We start from the raw sequence: 16,620 nt of genomic DNA, 5'->3' as shown, positions 1-16,620 counted from the left end.
GCTGAGAGGAAAAACTATTCAGCCGGTAAATTACAGGTCAGTCTGGGCTGCTAACACCTTCATTTGATAGCTAGCACAGCAGCAGTTGAATCATTTTCTAGATAGCCTTCACTTTGGTTAATTTAGGCAACTTATCTCTTCTAAAACCTGTCTTTGCTAAGTCGGTACAGTGACAGCAGTCACATCATCAGCGACATACATTAAAGCTTTTTATTTTGTGTCCCTGCAAAATTTGACTTGAAAGCAAATTGAACATAATCACATAGAAATGTGGATAAGATCAATGCTTGTCCCGCATCAATTAAAACCTCCTAGTCAAAAACTCAGTCCATCTCCTTAGCCACATGCTAATGGAAGCTCAGGCCAGGTTTTAAGTCCACCTCCACTGCTGGGGCTACACAGGGAAAGTTGTTGCAGGAATGTCCTGCACACTCCGAAGTCTACGGTGACCAATTTTCAAATGTTAAAAATATACAATAAAATCATGAAATGCCTCCATACTGTTTGGCTGAGGTAATAAGTGTCCTGAAGCCTTGACATGCTAAGTTGGAGTCCTCAGTCGTGACGCCATGTTTTTAGTGAGGCTAAAAACATGGCGTTTTTCTAAACAAGACATTTGTATTACTTGGAATGAGCAGTATTGAGGCATTCATAGTTTACTTCCACACTTGTTTGTGTGCGTTGGAAACAGAGTTGGGGAGGTTACTGCAGCGCTTTTTCCTGTGAGACTCCAGTTGTGTGTTGTGGACTGGCAAAAACCTCACCTGACCTTCCATTAGCATGTGGCTAAGTCGGTCATGACCAGATTTTTCATTGTTTGGGTGCGCTATCTCTTTATTGGTCTTAACCCCATAGAGAAGTATTAAAAATGATTTTTCCACGAGTGTCATCTGTCAAATGGAAATATTAGACTGTGTGTGTGTGTGTGTGGCCTCAGTAAGGATCATGGAAGGGAAAATGAGGATGTTCTGCATCTCTCCACACTCTCTTGCCATCCCTCTGAGGAAAATAAACACACTGGTTATACTTGCATGCTAGAGATATATTCACGTTTGTATTTACAACATAGAAAACATAACCGGATCATATGTAACAGTCCGTTCGAAACAGGATCGCTCCTCTTTGCATATCAGAGATTCACTGAGATCTAAAAGCGGCTGATGTTTATGTGGCTTCCTCGGCGGGTGACGAGTGAGATGGCTCATCTTTATAAATGTAAGTCGTGAGTAGGTGGTCTCTGTGTCTGTGGGTAGAAGTGGCGTTGAAAGCTTGAGAGGTGACATAAGAGCAGTGACTCACCTCGACTGCGGGGACGATGAAACGCTCATTGCGGTTGAGGGATTCAAGCAGCTTCATGTCATCCTCTGACAGAGAAAAGTCAAACAGCTGCAAGTTCTGCTGGATCCTGGAGGGGGTCACACTTTTTGGGATACATACGACACCCCTCTGAACGTGCCACCTGCAGATATGATGATGGGGACGCAAAAAGTTACCTCTGAAAGATGGAAGCCTGAGTAGGTCGACTCTTCATTCAGGTGTCCTCCTCTTACCTGAGGACAACCTGGGCCGGGGTTTTGTGGTATCTCTGGGCAATTGCTCCCAGTTGTGGATCATCCAACAGACAAGGTTCCTCAGCGGAGGCCCAGGGTCTGTCCCCGCTGCCCAGAGGACTGTAGGCCGTCACACAAACTGCCACCGACCTGCAGCACACACATATGAGCGCTGTCCGGTAAAATGAAAATGTTATTTTATAGATTTGATCTCAAAGAACACGGAAGAGCACAATGAAACACTGACCGACAGTGGGCCAGCAGTTCTGCTTGGGACAGATACGGATGACGTTCCACCTACAGGAACAATATTTTTCAGTGAAACAGACGTCGAGCAGGGGAAACCTGTTTAACTGTTGCGTTGATTCTACCTGGTTCACCACAGGCTTGTGTCTGGCCATGCTGATGATGTCATCAGTCTGCCTGGCATTGAAGTTGGACAACCCTATGGCCTTAACCAGACCTTTGTCCACCAGTTTCTCCATGGCTGCCCAAGTATCTCGGTAGTGTGTGTGAGAGTAGCACACACTTCCGTCCTCCCGGCGAGGCATCAGCTCTGTCCCTCGCCAAAAACATCCACCATACACTATTAGGACACACACTGACAGACCAGGTGGAGAGAGATTGTTTCCTGCGCGCGTGTGTGTGTGTTTGTGTTGACACTCACTGGAAGGCCATGGGCCAGTGCATCAGATACAGGTCCAGATAGGAGAGACCCAGGTGGGTCAGAGTGGTCCTGCAGGCTTCCTCCACATCCTCAGGCTGGTGTTTGGTGTTCCACAGTTTGGACGTCACAAACACCTCGTCACGACGCAGCGCCTGGAGGGAAACGGATAGGTGAGCCTCTTACTGATGAACTCAAACGAATGAGATTTTCCTGCTAGACAAAAATCATTATTACATTATTGTACCATAATTATTCATTTTCTTTACAATGTCAAGAAATATAAAAGGGAAAAATTACACTCAGGCATATTCAGTCCACCGGTGATGTTGACTTTGGTGAATGTTTTTACTAAAGGCGAAGGTGAAGACCAGGTATAAATATTGTTTTCCCTGTTCTCCTTCCCTGTTTTATCACTTGTTAATCTGCAGACACCTCATATATGTTTGGAGAATATTTTGAAAGTAAACTTGCAGGAAGCCAAGCATCAGTGACAAGGTGACCTTCATATTTCTTCTTCTGCCTTACTAAAAGTCCAAAATATTCAATTCACAATCTTGTATGATGAATAAAAGCAATATTTTGTTAAATCTGTGAGAGTGAAATTAATTATTCATTCAATTATCCACTTCACATCAGACTTCATGATGTTACTTTTGTTTCAAAGGCTAAAAATCCACCTGAAATACCACATTATAATCAAAGTACCTCAAAAACTTCATAGACAAACTTTTGGAGGAATGGAGACCCTGAACTAATGAATCTGTCTGACCGTAGTCTTAAACCCAACCCTAGACTTACTCCAGTTTCCAAACCAAACCTTAATATTAACCTTATCCCAGAAATTGTACATAATAAATAATGTCAGCAGGGTTATTGTTACTTTGATTTCCAGGAAATAATCAACATGACAACCATAACTTAAGGCATTGATTCTCTTATTGTGGAACTCCAACTGCAGTTACTCAAAACTGACGGACAGTAAATGAGCCTGGAGTTGAAAGTGCATGTGAATGACCAGCTTCTCTCACCTTGTTGGGACCCACCCTGAGAGCCAGAGCCTCCCCCACCTCCTGCTCATTGCTGTATGCAGCAGCACAATCGATGTGTCTGTAGCCGCAGTCTAAAGCTACCAGCACTGCCTGCTTCACCTAAAAAACACACATGGAAACACACACGCTCCAAACACGTTTCCTAATCACTTTGACCAGGTGTGTATGCGCTAGTTTCTACCTGTCCTGGAGCACTCTTCCATGTGCCCAGTCCCACCGAGGGCATCCTCTGGCCTGATGCGAGGGTCACGAAGGAGCTCATGTTGCAACTCTGACAGTGACACAGGAGTGTGAGAGGTGTATGTAACTGGAGCAAGCAGCCGGCCAGTCATCATGACTAAGTCTTAATATCCTGTTACTGATTATCACTCACATCTGAATTCATTAACCTCGGCTCGTGTGTACATTTACGCTGCATGTGTGAGCAGCAGCCACCAGATATGTAGGAGACTATTCAAGCCGCAAGTGCTGCAGTTTTAGGACCAGAGAGGTGGAGAGGCCCCTTGCACCAGAGGCTGACTCTGTAATGGCTCCCCTTTACTGTTCAATATGTTTTTGAGGTGGTTCTTGTGGACGAAGTCTCACATCCACCCTGGTGATGGCATCTTGGCCCTGTGAGCGTGGTTTCACCTACGTGTCCAAACTGATGATGAACAACTGAACCACACGACGCCACCCTGATCTGCATGAAGGTGGTGCCTGCTCAACACTGCTCGCAGCTTCAATTTCATTCACTTTTTTTTTTTTAATCTTCTTTGGTGCAACATGCATTTCAGTGGAGATGTAAACCCTCTGTGAACCCAGCCTCTTCTCCAGAAATAGCTGATGCAGCGATATGGCAATAGTCAGTCTGATGTTACTGCAGCTCCTCTCATGCAGCCTTCACATGCTTGTTGTCTGCTGTTTCTTCATTATGTCTCACACACACACACACACACACACACACACACATTGTTCTTAAACTACAACAGTAGCGGTTTCACATGACTAGAGTCTTCTTAACACAAATCACCTGCCCTGATGTCTCCTGACTCAGCTGCAACTGTAACTGACCAATGACTCATCGGCGTCATAAATCAAGGGTCCACAGGTTAAAGCTCAAGTGTGAACTAGTAAATCAAGATCGCTCTTGAAAGGGGATCAGCTCTTACCTGGATAACTTCTGCTAGATAGACCAGGGATCAGCAAAGAGCTATTGGATTTCCACAGGCCAAGGTCAAAGTCTATGTTCACTTGTTCATCTGAGACTCAAACTAATGGGTAAAATGTCCAGACTCCACCGGAGTCACCAAAACAGCTCGCAGTAGAACACTAGATTGAAAATGTGGATGAGCATGTTTTAGTCTGGTCCTGGGATGTCGTTCCTCTTTTCTGCACTTAAATCCGGAGTGAAAACATCGACACACACACACACAGACACACACACATATATATTTTTGTTTTTCAGATCCTTCTTAATGACATTGGGGAATATGGAGACCTTTTCTGTTTGCCACTTGAAGTTAAAAGGGGAAACGTGTGAACAGACTGCCCGCCCATAACCCACAGATGCCCGCACAAGTTTCTAATGTGCTGATGAAACCAGATCGGTATGCACGTTTAGACACACTCCATGAGCCTGACACACCTGATTAAAGAGAGATGACACACACTCTGAAGTTCACACATTTGGTTTTATTTCTGCAGTTTTGAAAAGATAAATATCATCAAATGCACATAAGCAGTGACAGTGAGTCTTTCAGCAGCAGCACGTGTGTGTTCCGGTTGTAGCCACAGACCCTGGAGGACCTGAGAGGCAGGACGCTCACACACTCCTTCAAGTCCCATCATCTTCATCAGTAACTTGTATGACGTAAAAGTGCATTTATCAACATGTTGCATTCAAATATTTTCCCGTACACATAATTTATATGACCTACCGCGGTGCCTGCATGTAAACCATACACACACAGTATCGTTACTATAAACTACAGTAGGAATAGCTGAGGGCGTTCAGCGCCCCCTGCAGCTGAGCCAGAGCACAGCTGCTGCAATGTTACAAAACCTAAACAGATGCAAAGTTGAATTTACAGATGTTACAGATAGCGGAAGCAGTTATCAAATAGTTATCAAATCACAACTCCATGAAAACCCAAAAGTAGACACCAAGGCGGTCTATTTTTGGCACTGCTCACAGTAGCACCAAGACATGGCCTTCAAATGGCACAAGAGAAAGCAGAATATTCACAACAAAGCTGGGTTTCCCAGAGGAGTCTCAGCTGTTTACTACATACTTCAGCTACACACGGTGGATTAGATTCATGCTCACATTCCTCTGGGAAGTCCAACTGGTACTGTACGGCACTTTACAGGGATGCATTGGCTAAATTCATCGAAGTACTTATTGTCCTTGCTCGTATACAGTACAATATGGTGATAGTTCACATTGCTTGCTTACTGTTCTCCCAAGATTACCAGCTCCTGGTGGTAATGTGTCATAAACACAGCATAGGGCATCATTGTGCATTCAACATGGCTGGTTGTATTTCTTAGTGTGACCTGTGTGTGTATGTCTATGTGTGTGTGTGTGTGTGATCACGTGTGGTATGACACTGGGCTAAGGCACCTGAATGTCCCTCAGATCGCGAGCCAGGCTGTTCAGCTCAGAAGGGAAAGCACCCATATTCTGTGCAGATTGATTGATCCGAGCTTACGCAGCTGTTTCAGAGTGTGATTGTCGTTCCCATAATCGCTATACCTCCGCCAAGGGGGTCATGCTTTTGGTGGCGTTTGTCAGCAGGCTAATGCAAAACCGATGACGGCAAACATAGTAGAGGGGGTGCAGTGTGGGCCAAGAAGGAATCCGTTAAATTTGTTAATCCAAAAAATAAGTAGATCAGATTAGACATAACACTACCTAGTGGCAACGGGAAATTACTTTTTTAAATCAGATCCAGCTCAAATTTGGTTACAAAGGCCATTAGAAATTGTTGACGAGAATCTGTAAAGACTGAGCCTTCACCGAAGTGTTACCGTGGTGGGGAGGCAAATTTAGATTTTCGCCTCAGAACAGGGAAATGTAATAATTCCACACTGTCAGATCTTTTCCAAACTTCAAGTTTGATGAGAGTCACAGCCTGAAGACATCAGCATGCTAAATTGAAGTCATAGCGCCACCTAGTGGTCAGATGAAGTAAGACTGATCCATCAAACAGCATCGCGACACTGCTGTCCTCACATGATTTATACCACTGTATATACTAAGTGTGTATTCTCTAGCGCCACCTTGTGGATGCTGGGAGAGACATTCGTACCACAGTCTTCTCCATTCACAATCTAATTATTATCAGGCTTCATCACCCCCTCACTGCACAGAACCACCACACACTCCAATGTACAAGGTCCTGCTCATCACTGCCTGCAGCTTTCATAAAGGGCCCGGGCAAAAAGCGCCAGGGGCCAAACCTTCACCTTGGCGGAGGTATGTGCTGTCTGAGTGCTGTCTGGTTCTCCAGTTTGAGATATGATGATATTATATAGATTAAGGTGGCACTGTGGCACAGATCATAGTAATGATCTTGGGGGAGACAGGTCACACTAAACAGTCAACGGACTTAAAACACTTTAATAGCATGCGAGTTTATGGTTGGGGGGCGATGTTAAAACTGGGCTGTGCACTAAACACACTGAAGCTGCTAGTACACTCGAGGTAAAAAGAAATGATGCTATTTGAAACTGCCTTTAGAGAAGGAAAACGCTGGAAAGAAAAAAAATGTGTTTTTTAAAAAATATATTGCGGTTCATCCTATCACAAAAAGACGAGGATCACAGAGTTGGACAGCATAAAAAACCACCGGTAAATCCGTAAAAAACAGTTAAGAAAAGAAGTGTGCCGAACTTGTCTTCGGCTCAGCTCGGTGCTTGTGTGTGTGTGTGTGTGTGTGTGTGTGTGTGTGTGTGTTTGGGCAGAAGGAAAAAACAAATAATTACAACCTGATCCTGCCAGTCATCTTGGCGTTCTTCCATCGTGATCCATCTGTAGAGTGTCTGTTTAATGCTGGGTGCATCAACGTGGGACATGGATACTGGAAGTTACTACAATGAGGGTGAAATATTAGGCAGGAGTTTTAGGGGTTAATTGAGTCTGAAGAATGCTGTGGTGGAGGGTTGGAGTCTTCCTATGACTGGGGAAGATGTTGTCTTATTATCTCTTTGGATTGAGGCGGGATTCTGTCAGGAAAACGTACGGAAAACTCCACTATGAGGTCGCCGCGCTGTGATGGGCTCTTGGGAAAAGGCAGGCCTTCCCCTCTGAGTCGCTTCACTGTTCCTGGCTTGATGATGTCATGACACGGGAGGGAGATGACGCGGTTCTCCAGTGTGGGAATGCTAACTGTGCAGCCACACAACGCCTGGAGAAGAAAGACAGAAGAGATTGAGAGTGTTATTATCTTTAGAAGGAATGAAATGCCACAATTATCTTGATGACTTCATGTTTCCATGAACCGAAAAAGACTTTCCCCACTTTGTCATCCTAGTAAGTCACTTCCAACTGTTGTGTGTGTGTGTGTGAGGGAGACAGGAAAAAGACTTTACTGACAAGTAAGTTTGGGGTGGACTACGGCGTTAGGAGCAGGAGTATTAGAAAAAAAGTGACACAGCAGTAGTGGAAAACCCTTCTAGCTTTGTGTCTTTGCGTGTGTGTGTGTGTGTGTGTGAGTGTAGACTCCCTGATAAGTGTGTTGTAAGCTTGTGGGTGTTGGAGGGGCTACACATTGCACTGGGTCCTAATTTTAGCAGCGTTCTCATAGCCAGGGTTAATGAAGTGAGGCAGGAATCGGCTGAGCTCGTAAATAGTTGGAGGGTCTGTCAGATGGGCTGGCTGGATGAGGAGAGCACACACACACAAACACACACTGTAAGCCTCCCCTCCTTATCACAATGCCCGATGAATCCAGTCGCAGCACAGAGCGCGCTAAACTAAACACGGGGATCTGCAGTTATCACGACTTCACAGGCTTCCCAGTGAGCATCATGCACCAGATTTGAGCGGAGCAGAGAGAGAGAGAGAGAGAGAGAGAGAGAGAGAGAGAGAGAGAGAGAGAGAGAGAGAGAGAGAGAGAGAGAGAGAGAGAGATCTACGTCCACAACTCCGTCAATGAACAGCCTGAAGAATACTTTCTATATGCTGCTTTTCACAGCAGTTTTTAAAGAATGATTTACAGACCATAATAAGGTCAGTGAATAAATACCACTGTTGACGGCTGACCACATGTGGAGAGTAGTAGAGTCGATAGCAAGAGAGTTAGTAAGCTGAAACTTTGAGAATCTTAAGAAACAGCAAAAATGAACTCTACTTCAGCCAAAATGTGTATTTTACCTATCAAATACAGTTAGATGCGTCTTAAGCTAAAAAAGGTGTCCCCCCCCCCGTTACATTTTTGTAACTCCAGTAATTCAGAAAGAGGCGGCTGAGTATATTTAGCTCGAAGCTAACGATGACTGACAGCTAACAACAGCAAAACTGGCCAAAATGTCCATTTATAAACTCCCAAGTGCATCATTCACTATAATTCTCACCTTCTTCATCCACTTGTGTGCTGTGTAACTCACAAACATTTGATTTGAGCTAAAAATACACAAAGCTTCACAAACCACTCCAGTTCGGCGCAAATGTTAAGGTTCAACCGAATGCGCCAGCTGGTCGTTCTGGGCGCTACCATACAAGCACCAAACCAGAATGGTTTGTGTGTTTTCAGCTCAAGTCAAAGACGATTGGAAGAATGAATCATACTGGACACACTGTAACCATCAGTCGTTATTAGCCTCAAGCCTCAAGCTTAAAATATGTGGATAATTTCTGCTCACCAAGAAGTGATGCAGGAGGAAAAAACACATCTTTAAGAGCTTAAAAACATCTTTTTGTGTGTACTTGAAGGTCAAAATACACTACATTTTGGGTGATGTATCATTTTAAGCAGAACGTTTCCACATAAGATGATGTACGATATAAAATACCATCAACATTATCAATTCAAGCTATTAGACATTTCAAAGTTTTTCTCAATTAGTGTGCAGATTCTTAAATTTTGGGAGGTCACAGTGACCTTGAACTTATCTTCTCTCATCAGTTCATCCATTTTTGCCGAATTTCAAGAGATTCCTTCAAGGTACTCATTACTATCACTCTCTATGATTACTATTTACCAATCCAGGACACGGAGAAGAGAATATTAGGAGTTTGAGTGCTCCTCGAAAAACATTCAAACTCTCAAAACCATTCATACGAACCAATCATGATGTAATAATGGTCTGACTGTACTTGACCTCTAACATCCAGTCTGAAACCGTCAAACTAGCAGTGTTGTATTGGAATTGGGGGATTTTCTCCTCTAGTCTGGCGGCTTTTTAACAAACAGGGATAAACGCATGGACGAGCTGAGCAGCTGCTTCAGAGGACAAAGTTTTCCAGTCATGACATCAGCCTCCTTTTACCCGCTCCACGCTGTACATTAGGGGTTGATTTAGCCAGTGACTGTGACGGGGACTCATCCTCTTGTTATGAACAGTTCCATTCACTAAGACAAATCTTACACACACACAGACACGTTGCCATGACACTCAACACACTGCCAGCTGATCTGAGAGCCCACTGATTGCATAAAGCTCAGCTCAGAAAACAGCGCTGGAGATGACACACACTTTTTGTTTTTTTAAATTTTGCTTTACCCTGTGCGAATTTATTGCTTCCTATTGCTTCCCTTAACTGTAATTGTTCTTAACATTCAGGATATAGGATGAAACACTGAAGTTGCTAAAGCACGCTGACAGCACAACATGCTGACTGAATGATATCTGAGCTGGAGTCATAAAAACTGTCCAAATACTTTTCAGAGCTTCAGTTGGCATGGATGTGTGTTTGGAGATGGGTTTTTTCCCTTGAGTGTAGGGGTGACAGCGATGCAGAGCCCCAGCACACTGGAGAGACATCCTTCATGGAGCCAGCCAGCCAGCCAGCCATCCAGCCAGCCAGCCAGCCATCCAGCCAGCCAGCCAGCCATCCAGCCAGCCAGCCAGCCATCCAGCCAGCCAGCCAGCCATCCAGCCATCCAGCCAGCCATCCACCCAGCCAGCCAGCCAGCCAGCCTTTAGCTCCAGGTATCAGTTGATCTCGCGGAAATCAGTGAGTCAGAGTCATCCCAAACTCTCTAACTGCTTCTGACTGCTGTCATTGTGAGGACATTGCAGGACTAGACGCTGCCTCAAGTCCTTTCTCCTAGGAGTTTACAGGGCAGTCAGACCGACAAGACAGCACAAAATAGAGCTCCTGATCAAGGAATGAGTCCAGCAGAGCAGAGTAACTGCTGGGGAATCACATCATTTGAATTATGATGACACAAGAAGCACTTTTCCTCTTCTCGGTGAGCTGTTGCAGAGCGTTCTTGCGAATATGAATAACCTAACTGCAGTAATTCATCAATTAACTGATAGAAAGAAAATTCATCGCCAACTATTTTGATAAATAAATGTTTGTCTCTTGCAGATTTCGATGGGTTACATTCAGGACTTTTTAATACCCTGTAGAAGGTGTTATTTTATTTTCATAAAATCTAACCCTTTATCCAACCATCATTGAGGATAAATTTAAATCAACCGTATTTCATCCTTCAACACAGACCTTCACATCAATAAATATAAACTTGCCTCTGCCTCCTGTGGGTGCCATCCTGTATGCCGACAGGCTGACAGTGGTCAACACGGCAAATATCAGGATTCATGGCCGACACGTCAATGCGTCCTGAGCCAAACTGTCAAATGAGTTGTGGATCCAGACTGAGTTCTGGATTGTTGGGCGGACAGAGGAAGGAGTTTGAACTTGTCACATTGGGCTCTCAAAACTGCTTTTTAAATTTTTTTTTTTTTTTAAGTTTCTTGAAATTTTATGGACCGGATGGTATTAATGAAATTAATCATCAGATTAAATCATGACGATAGCTGCGGCCTCATTGGCCATAAAGCGCATCGTCTGGATTGTAGCACATCGGGTCACTGCAGCATTAACATCTTCAGGGAAGCAGAGCAGAGGAATATGAGCTCCTGTTTGCTTTGGATACTGAATCATCTGACCCACTTCCCTAATATTCCCCGGGTACCCCCCCCCCCCCCCCCATCCTTTCTTTAGCTGCATCGCACTTAAGTCTCTTATCTAGTGGCTGTCCAGGCTCAAGACTTAGCTGTGGGAGTTTGGGGTGCAGAGCAAACTTAATTAATGTGCAGGTTTGATCAAGCACCTCCTCCTAACAAACTAAGCGGTCTCATTAAGCTGGCTGCCATGGTAGCGGTACGTGTGCAGGCATCCTTGTTTATCTGTACATGACTTCTGTGCCTCTGTTGAGCTTTCTTTTTTAAGATGAAAATTGGCATGATTTGAATCAAAACAACTCTGACATCTCCAACTCTGTGAGAACACCTGCTATTTAGGCAGCCATTTGGAGCGCAGGCCGGTAAGTTGCAGCACCATTGAAGACATTAAAGCTCGCGTAATCCAAAGACCCGGCGCAGTTGTGCTGGACTCGTTGCCCTCGTAGGAGCAGCAAATTAAACATCCTGTCAGACACAGTAATAGCAGCCTGGATTGTCACCATAGTCACACTACAATCCATCTTTAACCAATAAGTGTTGGTTTTATTATTGTGTACTGTTATTAAGCATCGCCACATTAATCACAAAGTTATTTATTACTTTGTGTGTGTAGCACTTTGTGTTGCATTGTATGAAAAGCGCAATACAAATTAAGTCTGATTGATTGGTTGGAGGGTTTGCAAATACATCTGAAGATGAAGTGTGTGCGCTTGCGTTCTGTCCGCTGTGTGTGTATTTGTGTGCATATTTTAGAGTGAACACGAGGAGGACGACGGCTGTAAGCCGGTCACACGAGGACACCACATTCCTGCTGCTCCTCTGACACTGCAGCGGCAGAGACTCACTGATCCTGGCCCCCAGCAACACACAGCACACACTCAGACATGCATGCTCAATCTTCTGTGTTTTACATGACTAACCATTCAGGATGCAGTCTTGCAGGGTTGATCCGATGGGACTCGGACCCAGATACCTTTGCTTTCAGTGTTGATTTGCAACTTGTGGCTAATTAATAAACTTCACACCAAACCTCACTGTGAGGAAGAGCCTGGGATCCTTCTTATATGTGCATGGCAACATCAGGCTTCCTTAAATCATGATTTTCCAGAGCAAGGAGCAGGCATAATATACTTCCCTTACTGCATAACTTTCAGCAGCCTCCATGTTGTTGACTCTCCCTCTAGCACTTTATCCCTCAGAGGACCAAAAGTGAAACTGTGTTGGGCCTGGAACAAATGCACATCGTGCTGCTAAAATCCCTTTTCTCTGCAATTCTGCATCTCTTCTTCCTTAACCTGCACCAAACTGACATCCCATGCTGTCACTCTGCCTGATGAAATTTCTTTAAAAAAATCAATAATTATCCTACATATTCAAAGAGCAAACTTTCTGTCACAACAAAATAAAACATCCTAAAGGTGATATTTTTGAGTTAATCACTAAATCGTTATTTTGAACATTTGTTGTTATCGATATATTGTTATCCATATATCTCATTGTTATCCGATGTGCCAATTCCAACCTCGCAGCGGGTCAAAGTAGGTCTCACCACTCAGCCCTGCTCTAGTAAAAATGAGCTGTCGCCACACGTCTCTGCTGGCCCGTCAACCGTTCGACCAGCTTAGAAGGACAAGAATGGTGGAGAGAAAGTGAGTTAAACGTGTTATGTTTGGAAGCTCATGCATTTCTTCTCAGCTCCATTAATGCACATGATGTCTGCCTCCCAACCTCAGCAGCAGGTCTACTCTCCTCGCAGCCTCCAAGTGGGACCCTGATAAAAAAGAGGAGACAGAAAGCAGAGAGGAGAGACAGAACACGGAGCACGCACCTCTTTTAGACTGATCTTGCAGTTATAAATGATATTGGAACCGTCCCTCTTGAAGTGGGTGTGCCCCTTGTCTTTGAGCACAAAGGCTATGTCAGCAGGAATGTTCTCGGGGGTCTCGTCCCCCTCCTTTGGGAAGGTGATCTTGGTCCCCTCCTTCCAGCCCTTCTTGATGACAATGTTGAGGATCTTGTCCTCTGTCCTCATGCTCCTCCCGTCTGGGTTCAGCCTGCGGCGGGTGATCTTCATGCGCTTTGTGCAGCCGTGGAAGATCTCTTCCAGCGAGACCTTTAGCTCATGGACCACCGGAGGGTCCTGCTGCTTTCGATTGGTCCCCAGGCACTCTGATGGCACGCCCCTCCTCCTGCGGCCTTCTCCTGGGAAGCCATTGTTCACCCCCCCCGGGAAGCCGAACTGCCTCCCAAAATGAGTGAAGGGGTCATCCTCATCCATGTCCATGTCCTGCTCAGTGTCGTTGCTGTGGTCGTTGTGGAAGGAGAAGCCGTTAGATCGGCCGTGGCTGCGGTTTGAGCCAAAAAACATGTCGAAGGGATTGGAGCCCCCGAAGAAGGAGGCGAAGGTGGCATGGGGGTCTCCATGGAAGGTGTAGTGGTGCGTTGAGCTTCCAGGAGCACCTGAAGAGCTACTGCCCCCAGTCTTCAAACCTGAGAGAGAGGAGCACGTGAGAGCTTTTATGCACATGCACACACGCAAACACCCAGAGGCTGAAAACACACATTTATATGAACTCCAGACGCAGGTCTGTGTTCAGAAAGGGCTGAGTGTGGGTTACAGCACAGAGAAGAGTGGAGCCCACGTGGGCGGGAAAAATCCCAGAGCATCACTGATCTTTTAACAGCGCTGGTGGTGGAAGAACTCATAAAATACCAGGCCACTCCAGCTAACATACACACATGCAGACAAATCCACACAAAGACACACATGCGCCGATCTTTAAAGCAATGCATGTACAAACACCCACAAATGTGAACTACAGCAGTCGCTGCTATTCATATTTCAACCACGTAATGATCTTAAGCCATCTGTCTGTCAGCTTAGTGACTGAAACTCACAAACTCCTCTCCTCCGCTGTGATATTAGACGCTGAGATGGTTCCTGAGCTATTCCAATAACACTTTAATCCATCATAAGGCCCACTTAACACGGCTTCATTGATAGAGCACTGCCCCGTCTGCCCCCTCGTGACACAGACAGAAAAATCACACCAGGACTTCAACTCTCCCCTTACCTTCCTCTCCCAGCTGGTCATAGACCAACCTCTTCTTGGGGTCGCTGAGAACCTCGTAGGCCTCTGCAATCTCCTTGAACTTCTCTTCAGCGTTGGCATCCTTGTTCTTGTCAGGGTGGAAGCGCAGCGCCATGCGCCGGTATGCCTTCTTGATCTCTTCCTCGTTGGAGCCCTTGGGGATGCCCAGGGTCTTGTAGTAGTCCTTCCCCATAGCTGCACACACTCATACACACTCAGGACTGGGACCCCCCTCCCCCCTTCTTCCACTCAGGTTGTTGTCAGTCACTGGGGAGATATAGAGATTTTTAGGCTCTTATCTTTGGCTGATGCTGACTGGTGCAAGAGACTAAATATACGTCCTGGCAGAGGTGCAGGGGGCTCTCTCCTTCAGGGCTGCAATGGGAGGTCCATCTAGCTGGCCATGAGAACAGAAAGTGCTGGTTTTTAGTAACAGTTGCTATGGGGATGCTGTGCTGATGTAGTCAGGTACAGAGGAATCCCCATTATCTGCTTTATCTGAAGGCTTCTCCCCGCTAGCCTAGAGCACATATACACAGTAATCGGAATTAATCACAGGAAATTCACTTTTTTTTTTTAATGATTGGAGGGTGAATGATAGTCAAAGTCAATGTGGTGAACCAGTGGGGAAGCTGTCACACAGCCCTTCACTGAGGCACTGCGGTGGGTTTAACAGGACAAACTGAGCCGCTGCTTCAGCTCAGAACGTGATTACAAAGAGCCTGGAGCACCAAACATTAACATAACGTACAGCTGCGGACAAAGACATTCCGGTTCGATACAGGTATCGCGGAACTATCTGATATTGATTGATATGATAAAAAAATGACAAATAAACCGCGATAATGTGAGGTAAAACGACATCGAGTAATGGAACGAATCCCTACCAGAAAGCGCAGCGATAGGTGGAAAAATATCAGTTCAGCATGGTCCGCCGGCTTCCCTTCTTCCTTCCCCGCTGCCGTGTCCGTCTCCCCCCTGAGTCCCCCTCCGCCTACTCCGAGCTGCCGCCCCGGTGCGGCTCCGCTGCGTCCTTATAAATTGACGTCAGGACACCGCGAGGATCACAGGCTCGAAAATATCCGGTGACCAAACACTGAGAGGTGCATCTGACGGTTCACTGGAAAACCGCGAAGGACTGCCCACACACCCCGGCGGCGAATAACAGGGAGAATACTGTGCTGTTTGTTTGTTCCGTTATCATTATGATAAAAAATATTAATCAGATTATGATTCTAACTTTAACCCCGAGGCTGTTTGTTAAATTGCATCCGTGATCTGCCCTGACCTGACCTCCACACCCTCAAAAAATAAATAAATAAATAATCCAACCCCACCCGAATGAAGGCAGACGTAACACGTGAAAACCTTCCTTACCTCGCCAGGCTTTGTGTCCGACCCTGCTCCAGTCGCTGTCTCCGAATGTTGCCTCCTCGGTGTGAGGAGAGAAGCCCAGCCCTCCACCAGCCAGCACCAGCACCAGCAGCACCACCGCTCTTTGTTCAACGTCTGCCCACCATGCAAAAGTTTGACTCAGATGTCTGGGTTATCAACTGATCGATATCAATGATTTGGAAGATTCAGTCTAATCAGGTGTGTCTGGGCAAGACGAGCGTGTCAAGATTGGAGAGAGATGGTGGGAGTCCTGACAGCTGATCACCTGGTGTGTGTGTGTGTGTGTGTGTCCATGTAGTCGTGTCTGGCTTGAATTGTTAACACCACTGAGTCATGATGATGACTCTATGCACACACACACAGGTTCTCTTCCTCTGAATTTATCATTATTTTAAAATATCCTGAGTAACAAGCTCTTTTCTCTAACCCTGACAAAACTAATTTCAAGATGACTCACTCTTCTCTTGACCCTTGACCTTTAGATAAGACCGGATTTGACCTCCCTGATAATTCAAACAATAAATCTGAAAATCACCATGGAGGTTATTTAGGGCTGTGTGTCATTTTATTAGTTTCACTCCTCACTTCCTGTCAGGTTTCTTCAAAAAAAAAAAAGAATTAAATCAACTTAATATATTTAGTAACCTTCTCCTTTCCAACCTTTCCTTGTCTCTGAACTTTTAGCAGCCCCATCAAATAACCCAGCCCCCTCCCCCTTATCCCTGCGCTGATTAAAATATCTCAAC

At 45.4% G+C, this 16,620-nt stretch overlaps 2 protein-coding genes across 6 annotated transcripts; both read right to left on the bottom strand.

Annotated features, from left to right (window-relative positions):
• Positions 1 to 912: 912 nt before the first annotated feature.
• akr1a1a (aldo-keto reductase family 1, member A1a (aldehyde reductase)) lies at positions 913 to 4,509 on the bottom strand. Its single transcript, XM_086206035.1, has 9 exons — positions 4,418 to 4,509; positions 3,448 to 3,537; positions 3,246 to 3,365; positions 2,218 to 2,369; positions 1,922 to 2,117; positions 1,798 to 1,847; positions 1,551 to 1,700; positions 1,300 to 1,459; positions 913 to 999 (listed from the first exon to the last, which is right to left on the bottom strand). Exons 2-9 carry the CDS (start codon positions 3,526 to 3,528, stop codon positions 934 to 936), a joined length of 975 nt encoding a protein of 324 aa, XP_086062161.1. The 5' UTR covers positions 3,529 to 3,537; positions 4,418 to 4,509; the 3' UTR covers positions 913 to 933.
• Positions 4,510 to 4,935: 426 nt separating this feature from the next.
• On the bottom strand, positions 4,936 to 16,176 carry dnajb5 (DnaJ heat shock protein family (Hsp40) member B5). 5 transcript variants are annotated; one of them, XM_086206026.1, is made up of 4 exons: positions 15,857 to 16,176; positions 14,462 to 14,876; positions 13,216 to 13,877; positions 4,936 to 7,657 (listed from the first exon to the last, which is right to left on the bottom strand). In XM_086206026.1, exons 2-4 carry the CDS (start codon positions 14,670 to 14,672, stop codon positions 7,424 to 7,426), a joined length of 1,107 nt encoding a protein of 368 aa, XP_086062152.1. In that variant the 5' UTR covers positions 14,673 to 14,876; positions 15,857 to 16,176; the 3' UTR covers positions 4,936 to 7,423. The 5 variants fall into 5 exon arrangements, with proteins under 5 accessions (XP_086062152.1, XP_086062153.1, XP_086062154.1 ...); XM_086206027.1 differs by having other exon boundaries at positions 14,462 to 14,872; XM_086206028.1 differs by lacking the exon at positions 15,857 to 16,176 and adding an exon at positions 15,367 to 15,451.
• Positions 16,177 to 16,620: the final 444 nt, after the last annotated feature.

The sequence above is a fragment of the Aulostomus chinensis genome, chromosome 6 (assembly GCF_037954235.1).
Source record: "Aulostomus chinensis isolate RoL2024-O1b breed Wild chromosome 6, RoL_Achi_v1.0, whole genome shotgun sequence".
In the NCBI taxonomy this organism is placed as follows: Eukaryota; Metazoa; Chordata; class Actinopteri; order Syngnathiformes; family Aulostomidae; genus Aulostomus; species Aulostomus chinensis.
Note: the sequence above shows the minus strand (reverse complement) of the source record. Positions and strands in the feature narration are given on the sequence as shown.

Coding starts and splice junctions, on each gene's coding strand:
- akr1a1a (XM_086206035.1), bottom strand. CDS start 3,528: ATGAGCTCCTTCGTGACCCTCGCATCAGGCCAGAGGATGCCCTCGGTG. Junction 2,370..3,245: donor TCAGGGTGGGTCCCAACAAG/GTGAGAGAAGCT, acceptor GTTTCCCTCCAG/GCGCTGCGTCGTGACGAGGT. Junction 1,000..1,299: donor TCATCGTCCCCGCAGTCGAG/GTGAGTCACTGC, acceptor TATTTTCCTCAG/AGGGATGGCAAGAGAGTGTG.
- dnajb5 (XM_086206026.1), bottom strand. CDS start 14,672: ATGGGGAAGGACTACTACAAGACCCTGGGCATCCCCAAGGGCTCCAAC. Junction 13,878..14,461: donor TGACCAGCTGGGAGAGGAAG/GTAAGGGGAGAG, acceptor CCTCTCTCTCAG/GTTTGAAGACTGGGGGCAGT. Junction 7,658..13,215: donor GCAAGATCAGTCTAAAAGAG/GTGCGTGCTCCG, acceptor TTTCTTCTCCAG/GCGTTGTGTGGCTGCACAGT.